The sequence below is a fragment of the Astyanax mexicanus genome, chromosome 1 (genome assembly GCF_023375975.1).
Source record: "Astyanax mexicanus isolate ESR-SI-001 chromosome 1, AstMex3_surface, whole genome shotgun sequence".
NCBI classification, from domain to species: domain Eukaryota; kingdom Metazoa; phylum Chordata; class Actinopteri; order Characiformes; family Acestrorhamphidae; genus Astyanax; species Astyanax mexicanus.
In genome coordinates this window covers 126,784,634-126,803,432 of record NC_064408.1, presented here as the reverse complement: position 1 = coordinate 126,803,432, position 18,799 = coordinate 126,784,634, and the positions used below count along the sequence as shown (strand labels likewise).

Genomic DNA, 18,799 nt, shown 5'->3' with positions numbered 1-18,799 from the left:
ACCTCAAAGTCCCTGTGTTATACTAACTATACTAACATTACCTCCATCACCTCAAAGTCCCTGTATAATCCTACCTTTAATAACGTTACCTCCATCACCTCAAAGTCCCTGTGTAATCCTAGCATTACTAACGTTACCTCCATCACCTCAAAGTCCCTGTGTTATCCTAACTTTACTAACGTTACCTCCATCACCTCAAAGTTCCCATGTTATCCTAACTTTACTAACGTTACCTCCATCACCTCAAAGTCCCTGTATAATCCTAGCATTACTTACATTACCTCCATCACCTCAAAGTCCCTGTGTTATCCTAACTTTACTAATGTTACCTCCATCACCTCAAAGTCCCTGTGTAATCCTAACTTTACTAACGTTACCTCCATCACCTCAAAGTCCCCGAGTTATCCTAAGTTTACTAACGTTACCTCCATCACCTCAAAGTCCCTGTGTTATACTAACTTTACTAACGTTACCCCATCACCTCAAAGTCCCTGTGTTATACTTATGTTAACTCCATCACCTCAAAGTCCCTGTGTAATCCTAACTTTACTAACGTTACCTCCATCACCTCAATGTCCCTGTGTTATACTTACGTTACCTCCATCACCTCAATGTCCCTGTGTTATACTTACGTTAACTCCATCACCTCAAAGTCCCTGTGTAATCCTAGCATTACTAACATTACCTCCATCACCTCAAAGTCCCTGTGTTATCCTAACTTTACTAACGTTACCTCCATCACCTGAAAGTCCCTGAGTTATCTTAACTTTACTAACGTTACCTCCATCACCTCAAAATCCCTGTGTTATCCTATTTTACTAACGTTACCTCCATCACCTCAAAATCCCTGTGTTATCCTAAATTTCCTAATGTTACCTCCATCACCTCAAAATCCCTGTGTTATCCTAACTTTACTAACGTTACCTCCATCACCTCAAAATCCCTGTGTTATCCTAACTTTACTAACGTTACCTCCATCACCTCAAAATCCCTGTGTTATCCTTAATTTACTAATGTTACCTCCATCACCTCAAAATCCCTGTGTTATCCTAACTTTACTAACGTTACCTCCATCACCTCAAAATCCCTGTGTTATCCTAACTTTACTAACGTTACCTCCATCACCTCAAAATCCCTGTGTTATCCTAAATTTACTAACGTTACCTCCATCACCTCAAAATCCCTGTGTTATCCTAAATTTACTAACGTTACCTCCATCACCTCAAAATCCCTGTGTTATCCTAACTTTACTAACGTTACCTCCATCACCTCAAAATCCCTGTGTTATCCTAAATTTACTAACGTTACCTCCATCACCTCAAAATCCCTGTGTTATCCTAACTTTACTAACGTTACCTCCGTCACCTCAAAATCCCTGTGTTATCCTAACTTTACTAATGTTACCTCCATCACCTCAAAGTCCTTGTGTTATCCTAACTTTACTAACGTTACTACCTGTTTGTGCTACACATTCCAGCTCAGTCTGTCCCTCGTTTCCTCCGTCAAAATCCTGCTCTCCCGGTCTGCTGCTCAACACTGAACGTACCATACAGAGAAAGGGTGTAGAACCGGCGGACACATGTGCTTTTGCTTGTAAACACTCGGGGGTAGACTGGCAAGCCCACGCTTTCTTCTCCACACACACACAATGCAAAGTAGATACATTTGAGGAGAAGGGCATGAGTAATTTGCAATACAGAGAAAACTGGAATGGAGTGGAATAGAACGGCGTGGCAATTCTAATGCACAATGCACTGTACTGTGGGCAGTCAAACAAAACCCTGGACGATTTTGAAATTTTTCAAATATGTGAAATTATTTTTAGGTAGGACAAAAGGTAGGACATCTGGGAAAAAGAGGACGTCTGGTCACCCTATGTAAGTATTAATTGTCTTTTGGATGACCCCTCCAAAAAAGCACTGGATCGCTGGATGACGCACTGTGGTTCAGGAGAACAGGATGGTGGATAATAGAGGGAAGCTGCAGTCATATCCTGCTCGTCCAGAAAGATTTCATGGGTGTCTGGAGGTTCTGAGTAGAGAGAGAGTTACTGGACGCTGTTACTGGGAAGCTGAGTGGAGGAGAGGAGGAGCTGCTGTAGCTCTGTGTTATAAAACCATCAGCAGGAAAGGAAACGGCTCAGACTGTCGTTTCTCCTTGGGGCTGTTCCAAAAAGGCTGGGGGCTGTTAGAAAGCGGTGCTTATTTGAGTAAGCCTCGCTTGAATTAGCCATACAATTCACTTCCAGCTAGTTCCGTTCCACTAACGCAATTCAGACTCAACCTGTTCCCACTAATTCAAGCAAGGCTTTTGTAATGAAGGCTTGTGCACATGCACACGATATTTAAACAGCCTCAGTAACCGAGCCCTGAAAAGCTGAGAAAAATGTTTAAAGACGTGAAGAAATGGGCTGCTTATTTCTCTCCTGCTGAACAGGAGTTACTTATATGTCTATTTGATTAATTTAACGACATAATTATAAGGAAAGGAAACATTTCTTGTGTTATTAAAATTAATTATGAAAATTGCATACCGATTAAATGCGTGAACATATTTAATCCATTCATTGGTATTCCAAAATTTTTAATTTAGAAAATTTAGAAAAATTAAGAAAATTGATAATTATATCCTGATTTAGAAGCAACAGGGGGGATTAAAATGAACATGGCAACAGGTCAAGGTTAAATATAAAAATAATTCCAATTGATTAGTCTAATGTGCAGGGAAATGTTAAATTACATATTTCAGTGTGTATTTTGATATAAATTAACTGCATGAAATGTTTTAGCAACCAGAAAGAAAACAGTTGTTGCTGCTACTGGTGGTGATGTCAGTCACTGCCTACAGCCTTCAATGATGGCTGCTCTTTTTATAGCCTACATTTTTTGCTAACTTATATCACCTGTATGAAACTATTGGTAGGGTAGTTGTCTATATCCATTCACTTTTTCTTTATTAAATTAACCAAACATTTATACTATTTAAATTGAACAAATATGATCATATATGTAAGTTGATATAATTCTGGGATTACAGATATACTTCAAAGTAACTTCATCTTAAGTACCTGGGCATCATTAATACTTATAAATGTGTTTTGTTGATATAGAGTGTATGCAGATAAATCTTTGTGGAAATAACGGCGATTAAATACTGGATTTCATTTTACACTGGCCTGAATTTAAGATTGAACCAATACATTGCAGTGTGCAGACACATTTCCAATACAATACAATACTCAATTAAATGTATACAAATATTATTTGATATGCTGCATCCTGCAACCTTGTTCCTGGATTTTGTTTCCCACCAGCAAGGCTATGGCGTCACAGGGCTAATCCAATAGAAGCGTTGCAGCTTAGCTAAGCGTCAACTCTAGCCTGGTACAGAGCAGGTTTGAACAAACGTATATGTTGCTATAGTAACTGGACGAGGCTCAAGTCTAGCCTCTTTCGTGGAACCGAAATTTGAGCAAAATGAGCCAGGCTTGTCTTAATAAGCCTGGCTTACTGAGTTAGCTCGCTTCGTGGAACAGCCCCCAGGTGTCTGGCCTGCTCTGACAACAATAGAATCCTCAACACACCGAGCCTCCACTACCAGACTCTGCAACAGCTTCATCCACCAGGCAGTCAGACTCCTCAACACAAAGAGCCTCCACTACCAGACTCTGCAACAGCTTCATCCACCAGGCAGTCAGGCTCCTCAAAACACAGAGCCTCCACTTCCAGACTCTGCAACAGCTTCATCCACCAGGCAGTCAGACTACTCAACACAAAGAGCCTCCACTACCAGACTCTGCAACAGCTTCATCCACCAGGCAGTCAGACTTCTCAACACACAGAGCCTCCGCTACCAGACTCTGCAACATGCACTCCACTGCTTCCAGCCCCTCAACACACACAGCCTCTATGTTCTTCCATGTTGCACTATGGTTCCAGAGGAACATAATTTCGTTGCACTGTGTACCTGTAGTGTTGTGTTCTGACAAGCTGGTGTTCTGAAGTTTACTTGACTATTGTAAGTCGCTTTGGACAAAAGCGTCTGCCAAATGTAATGTAATGTAATGTAATGTAATGAAGTTGTGCTACCCTGCCAAACCATGCTACCCTAGTGTATATTTAAAGGTAAACATACAAAAAAAAACCCAACAACAACCCTCATATTAAAACAGAAATGTTACCATCAGAAGTCAAGGATAATTGGACCGCCTAAATCACTTTACCAATGTAAAGTTAAGGTAAAGTTAAGGTGGAGGGACATTACTGCTGCCACGCCCACAGAGCGTCAAGTGCACAATTTTTATTGAATTCATTGTTTATTTTTTATTTTTTTATTGTGCATGTGTACAAATAATGCAACTTTATAAAAAAATGACTGTAGAACATATACCATCACTTTGTATTAACAAATAAAAAAGAGAGACATAAAATGGAATAAACTAAATATCACAAGGCTTTCACTTTTGTTTGGTTGGCAAATATTTCATGGAATTTTAGAAATGTTTTACTTTCTCTGCAATGAATAAGAGTTTAAACATCTACAATTAACCCAATTCATAGGATGACCATATATATGCTGACCGTTTGCAGCAGCTGTGATTGGCTCAGTTCATCAGTAGTCAACATTATATCTTAAAGGGATAAGCTTTCCCATTTCTCCTGTTACTACTCCTCCTCTCCTCGATTCCTCCACCCTCATCCGGGGTAGGAGAGGGGGAGTAGGAAAAGTTTCTGGAAGAGAGACAGACTGAGACGTGATGCAGTGAAAGTAAGTCCAGTTTCCTCCGTTACAACAGGAGAGGGGTCTGGATTCACTTGGTAAGTTCAGAACTGAAGAGAATGTAGAACAGAACCGTGTAGCCTCTAACAGTTCAATAATGCTGTAAACTAAATATAAATGTGCTATATTTATTCATATTTATTGATCACAGTCGTGTAGTTTATGCAGTTTAAAGTGTATTACTGCTTAATGTGGACTTGATTTGTTGGGTAAAAACGGACTTGATATAAAGGTGTGTTTATTTGTAGTAGCGCATAATAATAATAATAATAATAATAATAATAATAATAATAATAATAGAGTAGTATGCAAATTATAATACTGTTGTATAATGTATCAACACTACTAATACTAATAATAAGTAAATAAAACAGTAAATGTCTCTGTAATCTAGTATATTTGGTAATGAGGTTAAATCACTCTTTTTTGTGTAGTGTTTCATGTTTCAATTTTGTTTCTTCCAAACCTGACAATAACGTTACTGTTCTAAGAATAATGGCTTAATTCTAATGGCTGATCTTTTCTCAGGGGTTGGAGTCAGCAATGTTCAGCTGCGTATGAAAAAAGAAGGGTACATAATGGGTCTTCAGAAGATCTCCATCAGTGAAGGAGGGCCCCCTGTTCTAAAGTGAGTAAATTAAATGATGGGTTTTATTTGTAAAATATCTTTGTATTTTAATGGCTGCAGCTGAAATCCTGGACCTGTGATCTGCATATTTTACAGCCAGTTATTTTTTTATAAAAGAATGTGTTTCTAATCTGTATTTAAAGCAAATATCTGCTATTAATATGTAATTTATTAATAATCAATACTTAATGTTAGTATTTTTATAATGTAAAGTGTCAGATACAATAACATAATGTTTGAACCAGAACAGGGGGCTGTTCCACGAAGCAAGCTAACTCAGTAAGCCAGGCTTATTAAGATGAGTCTGGCTCATTTTGCTCAAATTTCGGTTCCACGAAAGAGGCTAAACCCTTTTCAGTTACTACAGCAACATATACGTTTGTTCAAACCTGCTCTCTCCCAGGCTAGAGTTGACGCGTAGCTTAGCTGCAGGGCTTCTATTGGATGAGCCAGGTGACGTCATAGCCCTGCGGATGAGAAACAAAACCCAGGAACAATGTTCCGCCACGGTTTTATCCAATAAATTGCAGCGGATGCAGCATATCATTTAATATTTCTACACATTTAATTAAGTATTGTACTGCATTGGAAATGTGTCTGCACACTGCAATTTATTGTTTCAATTCAGTATTTAATCGCAGTTATTTTCAACAAAGATTTATTTGCATACAATCTATATAACAAAAACACATTTATTTGTATGAATGATGCCCAGGTACTTTAGATGAAGTTACTTTGAAGTATATATGTAATCCCAGAATTATATCAATTCACAAATGTGATCATATTTGTTCAATAGAAATAGTAGTTAAATATAATTTAGTCATATATTTATTAACCACAGATTATAGACTATCCAAAGGTTTAATTCGTCAAGCTCAGGTATCAAAGCAGTTTTTTTTTTAATTAGATACTTAAGTTGGTATGCAATATATTTGGTGCAACCCTGTTACCAATACTTAAAATCCTGTAAAAATTATATTTTAATTTTTTTTTTTGCAAATCTTTTGCCAGCATGTAAAGAAAGAACATATACAACTGAATTATCGATTTGATTTTAGGTAATTACTAGTTTCCTTACATTTTATAGACTTTCAAAGTCTTTCTTAACTGAAATGTCAAAATTCGTATGTGTTGTGCTTTTATTTTTATTAGTTTTATTTTCAGATGTTTGCTGAACTGTACATAGAGTGAATGATTCAAACTATTTAAAGGACAGTGGCATTATCATTTACAAGACAAGGATATTATACAACATTATTTTAGTTTAAAAATGTTACAGCAACAGGGTTGAGGTTGAGTAACAGGGTTGCGTGGGTTGAATGAAAATCTGTAAATACCCAATAAAATGCCATGAATATAAGCCCATTACACAGGATTACTGAAATACATTTTTATTCACCAAACTTCCATGACACAACAAGTAGGAATGTGATTCATCAATGTAGTATCAATAGAACAGTACTCAGCTTTTTGTTTTTTAATTTTTGATTGAACTCAACATGTATGTGATTTTATACCTCTTCTTTTAAAAGTTTTCACCAAAATTGAGCATGAACTGTACAAAATGGAATTCATTAATGTAACTCATCAATGAAATATCATCAAGAACAGTACAAAAATTTTATAAAGATCAGTCTGTTATCAGTTTATACTGAAGTCAATAGTAAAATATTTTCATCAAAAAGTAAAATATTGGGCGTGCATAGCTCGCCAACAATTTTTCAGACCACCAACTAAGGCTTTGTAAATTAATTATATGAAGAGCATCACACCTTTGGAGCTCACTTCTCAACTGCTACTTAAAAATAGCATTTATTATTTAATTGCTTGCTAAAGCTGCTTCACCATCTAAAATACACCAGCTAAAATGAGCTAAAAATACTAAGAAAAAACTGAGGTCGGCCATCTTGAAAGTGTTGGCTTCAAAAAAGTTCATGTGCATGTCCTAGAGTATGAGCACACCGAATTTAGTGTCAATCTGTCCACCCGTTCAGAAGTTATGGGCCAAACAAAAATTGTGCATCTTGAAAGTCCTAGGATGGCTTTGAAATATTTTAGGGTGGCCTGAGCTCCCCTAGAATTGGGCTAATGACGTCCATGATTGTGACTATAATTTCACATAAAATGTTAAATTTGAATGTATTGTCAAAACAAGCTGAAAATATGGAACCCTGTTTATTCTAATGCAACCCTGCTACTCAACTTACAGTAACAGGGTTGCGAGTAACAGGGTTGCAAATCTAGGCTAAGTTGTGGTTTACCAGAGGAACAGATGCTAACTGTAAAATGTAGCTTCAATATACAAGAGGAAGTCATTTATTTAGAGCTTATTTTAATTGTTAAATTAGCCAAAGGAGTTGGTCACCCAATGAGTGGGACAAGAGAAAACTGCCATTTTTTGAGATGGTCTAAAGGTATTCGGTCTTTTAAATAATAGTATAAAGAAGCTTATTTTTCCACCAAATATTGTGGACTTATATCTTATAATGTGTCTTAAAACAAGTACATACACAATACACAGTACATTCAGTAATTTCGATATTTTGGATATGTACATTTGAAAAGTGGTGGGACAGGAATTGTACCAAAATCCTGGAATGTCCCGTATAGTTTTATATTTAACCTTGACCTGTTGCCTCTAAATCAGGATATAATTATAAATTTTCTTAATTTACTATAACATTTTGGTATACCAATGAATGAATTAAATATGCTTACGCATTTAATCAGTCTGCAATTTTCATAATTAATTTTAACAACACAAGAAATGTTTTCTTTCCTTATAATTATGTCTTTATATTCATCAAATAGATATATAAGTAACTCCTGTTCAGCAGGAGAGAAATAAGCAGCGCATTCCTTCACCTCTTTGTACGTTTTTCTCTGCTTTTCAGGGCTCGATTACTGAGCACAAGCCTTGATTACAAAAGCCTGGCTTGAATTAGTGGGAACAGGTTGAGTCTGAAATGCTTTAGTGGAACGGAACTAGCTGGAAGCGAATTGGTTGGCTAACTCAAGGGAGGTTCACTCAAATAATCGCTGATTTTTAAGCTTGCTTCGTGGAACAGCCCCTTGATCTAGTCTGGTCGAGGATGTTGGTAAGCAGATCTAGAATATATTTTTGCACATAAATATGATGCAAGTGGACTCTGGACCAGATCCACTGTGAGGATCTGTCTCGGATTTTATCACATGCTGTCTGGGTTTGCATTTGCATTAGTTTGTAGGAAGAAACAAGAAAAACAAGAATTTCTTTGCCCCTCTGCCCCGGGTTCCGAGAACCTCAAACATCGCTGTTTGTAAAGGGGACTCTTTTTGGACTTTAGCATTATAACTTTCATTATCATTGTTACAGTCTGAGATTTATTGTTCAGAAACTACAGTGACTATTATTTAAACTCAGTGTTTTATGGTTTTGTGAAAAGAAAAAATAATAATAATTCAGGACAGAAATATGGATGAGTTTCTCCAGTGTCCAGTGGGGTATCCAACATAGAAGTCATTAGATGTTGCACTTTTTATTTTAGTCTGTTGAATGTTAGCTACAGCAATTCTAATAATATTTAGGAAATCATTTAACTTTTTTATATTTAATGCATTATTTCTTTTAAAATGAAAATGAGCAAAACAATGATTGATCAGAAAACTGTTGATGTATTGTTAAAAACAGTATACCACTAAACATTGTGACACATTTGGCTTCTACTTGAAGAAACAAACAGCTACAGTGAACTGCAGCTGGGTCAGACTGAACTTTTACTTCTGCGTTCAGGAGTAACTGAGTCTGAGTAAGTGAGTGAATCTGCAAGAATTAGTGAGTGTTGCTGTATAAATATTACATTTGTGAATAATATACTATAAAAATGTGTTAAACGAATAAAATAGTTAAAACCCTTAACTATTAGCTACAACATATGCATTATTTATGTATTTAAATGCAGTTTATATCATATAGTAAGACAAAATAGTCATATGGTGTGACAAGAAAACCCTGTTACACCATATGATGTTTCATGTACTTAGCCTGAAATTAAGCTTTAAAACATTATGCACAAACTTTTAGCCAAGCAGACTCACAAGTAGACATCTTGGTTATAAATATATGATTGATTAAACAGAAAATAAAATAATTTGCTTGTTATTATTCAAAATCTAACTTTGTGAAATGTGATTGGGACTGTCACACCATATGAGCTTTTTCTGGTTTGACTAAAAATTGTGAAACAATTTAATATTTATCCCATGAATGCTCTGCAAGTTCATATAAAACAGCACTTTCTGAACAATATCATCACAGTTATTGACACATTCTTCTATAATTTACAAGTATTCGACACACTGGACCCAAAAAAAGGCCACATCATGTCAAACACCCATATATCAGAGGGAAGTGATTGGGTATTTTATTAAAGGTGCAGAATGAAGCTTCTCGCAAAACACCTGGTAACAACAAACAGCCAATCACTGATCACAAACTGATCCATTCTGTACTGATCTATATCTCTGCTATATATCAGTGTAATTCCAATAGCTGATCTGTTTTCAGGGTGAAGAGAGCAGCATCTCCAGCCCCCAGTGGAGTGTCTATGAAGAGTGACCGGTCCTTGGGGAATCCTCCAAACTTAAGCAGTGGAGGAGGAAGCTCTGGGTCTCGGTACATCACAGCACTAAACTACTGTTCTGTTCTGAGAGTGAAGCTCTTCAGTTCCTGATCTTTATTAAAGATGTGCTGTGTGTTGGAGTTCACTGTGTAAATGCTGGAGTTTCACTGTGTTTAATGTTAATAGAACTGAAACCCAGAGAGGAGCTTCTCCAGAACCCAGCTGTGTGTCTATGAAGAGTGACCGGTCCATCGGGACATGTCCGAATTTCAGCAGTGAAGCTGTGACCTCTGAACCACAGTGAGTGAAACTTCAAAGCCTTTTTACTGATTTTTACTGTAATTTAGCTTTTTAAATTAATATTAAACACACACACAAACACACACACACAGGAGGTCAGTGTGAGATTGTGAACTTCTACGTATGTAATGATCAGTGTACATAGCTGGGTGTGATGGTGAAACAGCATTTAAATAAGACTGACCTGAACAATGTTCTGAGTAGGGATGCACCGATACCACTTTTTCCTTACTGATTCTAATACCAGCTTTTCTGGTATCTGCCAATTCCGAGTACCCATGCTGAAAAACACAGCCAGATATTAATAATGATATTTTTCTGCCCCATAGCATTAGCGTTCGGCTCGGTTAGCAGGTTACTCAGGTTTGGTTGTGTCAGTTTGCTGTCTGATCTAAAAGGCACGCTGCAGTAGCAGCAGTAGCGACTCTGGCAGCAGCTGCTGGTGCTGGCGCTGAGACTTGAAGAGCAGAGACGGAGGCTTGAGCAGCTTCAGCAGACACGGAGGCTTGAGCAGCTTCAGCAGACAAGGAGGCTTGAGCAGCTTCAGCAGACACGGAGGCTTGAACAGCTGGAGAAGACACGGAGGCTGGAGCAGCACGCAGCACGTGGCCGCCGAGTGAGTTTCGGAGCTGGGCGAGTGGAGATCCAGCGTAGCAGCAGCGGGGCTTGAAACCGCGGGTGGATCAAAAACCCGGACTGGATCTACAGCCTCGCCGGCAAAGTCCATAGTAAGCAGCGCGGGGCCGCCAGTAGAGACTGGCGCGGGAAAAGTCTCTAAAATAGTCCCGGAGCACGGCTGGGTTGCCACGGAGATAGTCCCAGAGAGAGGCTGGATTGCAGCGGCGGAATCCAGCTCTGCAGCCGCCCTGAAAGCCGGCTCCTCAGCCTGAGGAGCTAGCGCTGCAGTTGCAGGGCTTGAGTGTGCGGTTGCCGCAAAAACACGGACTGGATTTGTAATCCTGGAGAGCGGCTCAAGCACCGCAGCAGTCCTGCAGCGTGGCGTCTCATCCGTGGGCTTCACGGAGCGCGGCGTCCCAGCCGCGAGCTTCACGGAGCGCGGCGTCCCGGCCGCGAGCTTCACGGAGCGCGGCCTCCCGGCCGCGAGCTTCACGGAGCGCGGCGTCCCGGCCGCGAGCTTTGCGGAGCGAGGCGTCCCGGCCGTGAGAGTCACGGAGCGCGGCGTCTCGGCCGCGGGCTTCACGGAGCGCGCCGTCTTGGAGCACGCCGTCTCGGCCGCGAGAGTCACGTGGTGCGGCTGAGCAGCCGTGAGAGTCACAGAGCGCGTCATGGGAGGCTGATGGACGCAAGTCGGGACGGCCTCTCGAGCTGTGTGCCTGAGAGCCGGGTAGAGCACCGCCCCTGGGGGGGAACGGTAAAGGAGCAAGGACTGGTGCAGGTTAGAGCTCCTCTTCGTCGTCGAAGCTGCTGGGAGCGCACCCGAGAAAGTCCCACGGGTCCCGCCCCTTGAGCCTCGGGTACACGGAGGCACCGAGGCTCATAGCACCAACCCTCATCGCCCCCCCCCAAGAAAATCCTCCCCGGAAAAGGGGTCTTCTTCCGGCTGGCGGGACCCTTTAGAGCGCTTACCCCGAGGCCTGCGGCGTCCATTGGGCCTCGAGGTTTCCTGCACAGGGATCCAGCCTGGAGTACGGCGAATGGCCATCCGGCTTCCGGTCCACGGAGAACCTGCTGCGTACATGTTCTTTCAGTCGGTCTTTGCACCTTCACCTGTCGTTTGTCTCTCTGTGTTTTCATAACGTTTCTCAGTGTCTCTCTTAGCCTTGGTTCCTTGTTTCTTGTTTATTTCTTGTTTTCTCATTTATAGTTTATTTCCTTGTTTATTTCTAGTTTCTTGTTTTATTTCATGTTCCCTAGCTCCCTGTATATACCCTGCTTTAGCTTTAGCTCCTTGTATATATTCCCTGTTTGTTTGTTAGTTTTCTCACCTCCGTTTCTTGTTTATTTCTTTATTTCTTGTTTACTTGTTTATTTTGTTTACCTTTGTTATTTATTTAGTAAATTATTTATTTTTGGTTCCTACCTGCACTTGCGTCCATCTCCTCGTCTCCCTGCCTGGGTCATTCCTGACAATTAGCACCATAGACCATACGAAGCCAGGTCACACGGCTCCTACTCATTCTATTTGTACACAAAATAAAAGTACAGCATAAAGTCTCTTATCAGCGTCACTTGGAGTAATAGAGAGTCTATCCAAATGGAGGGGCAGCCCAAAGTTGCTGTCCGAGCTCACCCTTCTCTCCTTGCGGTCTCTCCCAAACCCGGAAATGGTATCCGATACCCATGCCGATACCAATACTGCTTGTAAGTGCCAGTATTGGCACCGATACTGATACTGTAATGGTATTGGTGCAACCCTAGTTCTAAGTCAGCCCCGCCCAGCTGACTTTGGTTCTTCCCAGTACCTCCTGATGTTTCATCATGCTGATGGCTTGGTCCACCTTTTCCTAAACCCCTTCACTTGCACTCTGTGCAAATGGCCACCCCAGCACCTTTCACTGCTCATCTCTGGACTCTGTTACCTCAAGATGGGTTTCCTCCTGCTTTTATTCAAGGTTTATGGACTTCAGAGGGAGCTGCAGCATGTTCTTGTTGATGAGGCTTTCTTCAGAGAAGCAGTAGGGAAGGCCTAACCACTTCCTCATGTAGGAGTTGGCAATGCCGTTCACCTTGCTGGCCACCCAGGAGGGAACCTCACACAACTTCAGTTCCCACATCACTGTCCGTAAGAGTGTGAACTGGTAGCACCACACCTTTAACTTTCCAGGGAGCTGGCTGCTGTCGATCTTCATGAGCTCCTCTCTCAGCTGTTTTTGTATCATCCTCCCCATCTGGCTATGTAAGAGCTCAGTTGTATACTCCCTCCAAAGCTTCGGATGGGTTGCTCTGCCACCAGTGGTATCTTCCCTCCTCCTGCTGAACATTTCTAATTAAGAGGCTCTGAGACTTTGAAGATTTAATTTTCATCAGTGCCCAAAGTGTCAGCTCATCGAGCCGTTTGCAGAGTTATTCTGTACATGGGGTTATCTGCAGGACAGTTGTTACATCATCACTGTACTCTCTAAATACAGGAAGTCTTGCTCCTGCTGTTTCCCATCCTCTGGCCACCTGGCTTGCTCCAATGGGGATGACTTCAAATACTGCCTCAAATATTATTGGAGATATAGAGCAGCCAATAGCAATGCAGACTTCCAGTTGCTGCCACCATGTTGCAAATCTACCATTCGCAAAGCTCCTGCACAGGTTGCTGAAATACTTGGCAATGATGGTGAAGATACAATCTGAAATTCCACCAAGTTGTTATTTATTCTTCCACACAACCCTCATTAGGGTTCCATAAGATCATTGTCTCTTGTGGGAAGCCCATTAGGTTCTGGTGCTGTGAGAGACAATAAAAAAAAACATGTTTACAACAAATCAGTGATCACAATCTGGTACATTCTTTTGTGATCTATATCTCTGTCATAGTTTAGTATAATTCCCTTGGCTGATCTGTTTTCAGGGAGGAGAGATCAGAATCTCCAGCCCCCAATGGAGTGTCTATGAAGAGTGACCAGTCCATGTATCATCCTCCAGAGTTCAGCAGTGGAGGAGGAAGCTCTGGCTCTCGGTACATCACTGCACTAAACTACTGTTCTGTTCTGAGGGTGAAGCTCTTCAGTTCCTGATCTTTATTAAAGATGTGCTGTGTGTTGGAGTTTCATTGTGTAAATGCTGGAGTTTCTCTGTGTTTAATGTTAACAGAACTGAAACCCAGAGAGCAGATTCTTCAGAGCCCAGCTGTGTTTCTATGAAGAGTTACCAGTACATGCTAGAAGCTCTAGGCTTCAGCAGTGAAGCTGTGACCTCTGACCCACAGTAAGTAAAACTTCAAAGCCTTTAAAAATACTTTGCATTATTCATAAATGTGTTTGTAAAAGTCTTGAATTGTACTTGACTGCACTTCTTAAAGGATAATAATTGCTTACTACATTTATTCATGGAAACAATATATTTCAGTTTAATTTACTTGAAACAGACTAAAACATTGAATTCATTGGTGTAGATATCAAACAGTAAGTGTTTTAACCATGTGACCCACCAGATTTTCCTCAGCATTTAATAATGGGTATTTTAATGAAAATACAATTATGTGTTTGTTTGGCAAAAATAAATTATATTTATATTGGTTTAATTCACATTGTAATCACATTTTATTTATACCGTAGTCTACAGTCTGCTGTAACTTTGGGAAGGACAGTAACGTAATTTCAATCCTCTGTATGTCCTGTACATATGCAACTTCAACGTTAACTTGGACTTGAACTTGTAATTTCTGGGCTATTGGTACCGCAAACATTGCTGTGACATGGCTAGTAAAAAATACAGTAGCCTACCAGGAAAACTATATTGCCTTTGGCTTTCGCACCCCTGCTGTGAGATGCCTCCCATGGCAGGACAACATGCAGTACTTCACATGGGGGTTTTCATGACTTTACTTTCCTTCAGTTGCAATCAAAGGAACGTAAATACAATAAATTCCAGTCATGAATAAAGAAAATACAATGTATTGTATTTATATAAACCATATCATGATCAAATATACTGTGAAGTATACATGGTATGCATGTCAACTTTATGGTATAATGTGGAATTGTGGTTATTGATTTAGTTCCAACTGTACACTGTAAAAATGAGGGAAGAAAAATAATATAAAAATGTTGAGATATGAGACCTACTTTAACCTGTAACATTACATAAAAATCTAATTAATTAAATTGTTGGCCTAATATAAACGTGAGGGACAGTAAAAATGGTGTTGTTAAATGTAATTTCTTTAAAACCAGTTACAAAGAAAATAAAAGCTTAACAGGCAACACCTGCCCGAAGTACCATGCCCTCTCTGGACTGGAGGCATCTGGTGGTGGGGGAGCTGAAGGCTAGGCTACCGGTAGCAACCCCACTATGGCAAAATCTGGACACTGTATTATGTAAATGTAACAACAATCTCAAAGTCTTACTTTTCAATAGTGTGACCTAGTGCTATGGCTCCAAATCCATAATAGCACCCACCTTTGATTGGTCTGGTTGTATGCCATTTTCACCAATGTGGTGTCGCAGATAGCGCAACTGTCTCCAAAGGCGTTTCTCCTTATTGAGCTGCAAGATAGTGTCCAAGCATAGTATTGAACACTGTTATAAATACATTAAGTATCACTGTCTGCATATATTGCATTTTCCCAACAAGTCCTGCATTAATCTACATACTTATTTCTCCTGAAAACAACAATGGAGAGTTGGCACTTATGAAGCTATATTATATTAGCTGCAACGTTATATAAGCTGCAGTGTTCAAAGCGTGTGGAAAAAAATGTAGCGGCTGAAAGCCCGGAAATTACTATGATCTATTCTTGAAATATAATCTTTTTATATCAGCTGATTCAATCATGTGGATCACATTGTGAATTTTCTGTTCACAGTAAGATGAAAATAAACAGTCACAAGGAAAAACTGGACCACCTATTCAAGGTTAGTCTGAAACCATATATATATAATGGGAATCATGGGTTGATTGATGTTTTTTTCCATTTCAGTTGAATTCTGCTAAAAAATGATTGATCCTAATCATAATTTATTTACCATTAAAAGTATTATAACTGTAATAATGTTAATATTAATTCTATATGATGCTGCTCAGTAACATGATGTTTAAATCCTTTTACACAACAGAGCATCCATAACTCCTTTCCTCCTCAGATCAGTGTCATCATCTCTCTCTCTGTACTGTAAAAGCTTTAGTGATTCTCTGTTTGTTGTTAATCAGGAGCTGGAGCAGAAGTTTATCTCACTATTAAGGAATGAGCTGAACACATTCAAGAAGCTCCTGAGTCCAGATTACCCAGCATGCTCTGAGAGAGAGGTGAAGGATGATCAGAGAGAGTGGACCCTGATGATCACATTGAACATCCTGAGGGACATGAATCAGACAGACCTCGCTAACACACTACAGAGCAGTAAGAGTTCTGGGCCATGACCCTGGGTACCAACTTAAAGTGCAAATTTATTTCTTCAGTGAAGTCCCAAAGAGAAATATGCAATAATTCATTGCATTTTGTAATTGTAGGGTAATGTATCAGTGTCAACTGTAGTCATTAACATTAGCTGATATTTCAGTGACACCATGAGTGTCTCTAAAGCAACTACAGCTGCTATAAAACAATGTACTACAGTCTTTATTTTAAATTATATTACATGGTGTTGTTCTACAGCTGATTACATTTTGCTTATTGTCTTCTTCTCTCATTAGAATTAGCTCCAGTGGGTCATCCAAAGCTCAAATCCAAACTGAGAGATAAATATCAGAGCATTAATGAAGGAATCTCAGGCTTTGGAAACTCAGCACTTCTGAATGAGATCTACACAGAGCTCTACATCACAGAGGGAGGAGGTGGAGATGTCATTCAAGAACATGAGGTGAAGCAGATTGAAGCTGCATCCAGGAAAAAAACAACACAGGAACGACCAATCAAATGCAACGACATCTTTAAACCCTTACCAGAACAGAACCGGCCCATCAGAACTGTACTGACTAAAGGAGTTGCTGGGATTGGAAAAACAGTCTCTGTGCAGAAGTTCATTCTGGACTGGGCTGAAGGAAAAGTAAATCAGGATGTTCTCTTCATATTTCCACTTCCTTTTAGAGAACTGAATCTGATGAAGGATAAGAAGCTCAGTCTGTTGAATCTTCTTCAGAGATTCTTCCCAGAAACAAAAGGTTTGAAACCAAGACATTATAGGAGCTACAAGATCATGTTTATCTTAGATGGTCTGGATGAGTGTCGACTGCCTCTAGATTTCCAGAACAATGAGAACTTGGAGGACATAGAAGAACAAACCTCAGTGGATGTTCTGCTGACAAACCTCATCAAGGGGAATCTGCTTCCCTCTGCTCTCCTCTGGATCACCTCTCGACCAGCGGCGGTCAGTCAGATTCCTCCTGAGTGTGTTGATAGAGTAACAGAAGTGCGGGGTTTCAGTGACCCTCAGAAACAGGAATACTTCAGGAAAAGGATCAGTGATCCGGACCTGGCCAACAAAGTCTTCACACACATTAAGTCTTCAAGAAGCCTCTACATCATGTGCCACATACCAGTCTTCTGCTGGATTACAGCCACTGTTCTAGAGAGAATGCTGAGTGAAGCTGAGAGTGGAGAAATACCCAAAACCCTGACACAAATGTTCACACACTTCCTGATCTTTCAGATCAAACACAAGAACCAGAAGTACAGTGGGAAAAGAGACCCTGATCCTCAGCAGACTAGAGAAAGTATTCTGGCTTTGGGGAAACTGGCGTTCCAGCAGCTGGAGAAAGGAAACCTGATATTCTATGAGGAAGATCTAAGAGAGAGTGGCATTGATATTAGAGAAGTATCAGTGTACTCAGGAGTGTGTACCCAGATCTTCAGAGAGGAACATGAGCTGCACCTGGGGAAGGTCTTCAGCTTCGTACACCTGAGTGTTCAGGAGTTTCTTGCAGCTTTATATGCATTTCTCAACAGGAAACTTCCAAAAGAACAACCCAGTAAATCCTTCAAGCTTTTCAACAGATCAAAGATCACTGACTTCCTCAACAGAGCTGTGGACGGAGCCTTACAGAGTGAGAGTGGACACCATGACCTGTTCCTTCGTTTCCTTCTGGGTCTCTCATTGGAGTCTAATCAGACTCTCTTACAAGGTGTGCTGACACCAACAGAGAGGAGTTCTCAAAGCAAGGAGACAGTCAGATACATCAAGAAGAAGGTTGAGGAGAACACCTCTCCAGAAAAATCCATCAATCTGTTCCACTGTCTGAATGAACTGAATGATCACTCTCTAGTACAGGAAGTGCAGAAATATGTGAGCAGATCTGGTGACTGTCGTCTTCAACTGGCCAGCCTCTCTCCTGCTCAGTGGTCAGCTCTGGTGTTTGTCTTGGTGAACTCAGAAGAAGAGCTGGATCAGTTTTACCTCAGCAAATACGAGCCATCAGAGGAGTGTTTCCTGAGGATGCTGCCAGTAGTCGAAATATCGAAAAGAGCTGTGTGAGTATTTTCATTCAGACCTTCACACTGTTTTTCATGAACTGCTGATTTTTAGCACTTTTCATTGATACACTGGTAGATCTACTTTGTTTATCTCACATTGTTACACATTAGTATGGGTTATCCTTTGGTGAGCAAAAATTAAACCATCATGTTATTAAAACAATACAGATAATTTATAATGGTGATCATTTCTGGGTTTTTCTTTTCTGTTTTAGACATTGCTCTTTGTTTGCTTTATCAGATACCTGAACTTAATTATCTATAATATAATGATTTTCTTTTCAGTTTCAAGCAGTAGAATGTAAAATGTAAGGATCAGTAAATTCACATTCACTGAAAAGCCCCCTTGCTCTTTCTCTGTTTTGTTAAATGTTTTCTTTGTCTCATTTGACTAATTAAAATCTGCC

General features: G+C 40.0%; 2 protein-coding genes across 2 annotated transcripts in view; both read left to right on the top strand.

Moving 5' to 3' along the window:
• LOC107197167 (NACHT, LRR and PYD domains-containing protein 4E-like) overlaps positions 1–2,296 on the top strand; it is a 75,472-nt gene extending 73,176 nt beyond the window's left edge. Inside the window, exon 12 of the mRNA XM_049468764.1 lies at positions 2,029–2,296. Within this exon, the coding sequence (XP_049324721.1) occupies positions 2,029–2,229 (201 nt within the window). The 3' untranslated portion in view covers positions 2,230–2,296. The remainder of the gene's footprint in view (positions 1–2,028) is intronic.
• Positions 2,297–4,727: 2,431 nt separating this feature from the next.
• LOC107197166 (NLR family CARD domain-containing protein 3) overlaps positions 4,728–18,799 on the top strand; it is a 28,306-nt gene continuing 14,234 nt past the window's right edge. Inside the window, exons 1-9 of the mRNA XM_022663681.2 lie at positions 4,728–4,817; positions 5,308–5,407; positions 9,957–10,064; positions 10,198–10,311; positions 13,832–13,939; positions 14,074–14,187; positions 15,789–15,837; positions 16,133–16,322; positions 16,616–18,389. Of these exons, the coding sequence (XP_022519402.2) occupies positions 5,337–5,407; positions 9,957–10,064; positions 10,198–10,311; positions 13,832–13,939; positions 14,074–14,187; positions 15,789–15,837; positions 16,133–16,322; positions 16,616–18,389 (2,528 nt within the window). The 5' untranslated portion in view covers positions 4,728–4,817; positions 5,308–5,336. The remainder of the gene's footprint in view (positions 4,818–5,307; positions 5,408–9,956; positions 10,065–10,197; positions 10,312–13,831; positions 13,940–14,073; positions 14,188–15,788; positions 15,838–16,132; positions 16,323–16,615; positions 18,390–18,799) is intronic.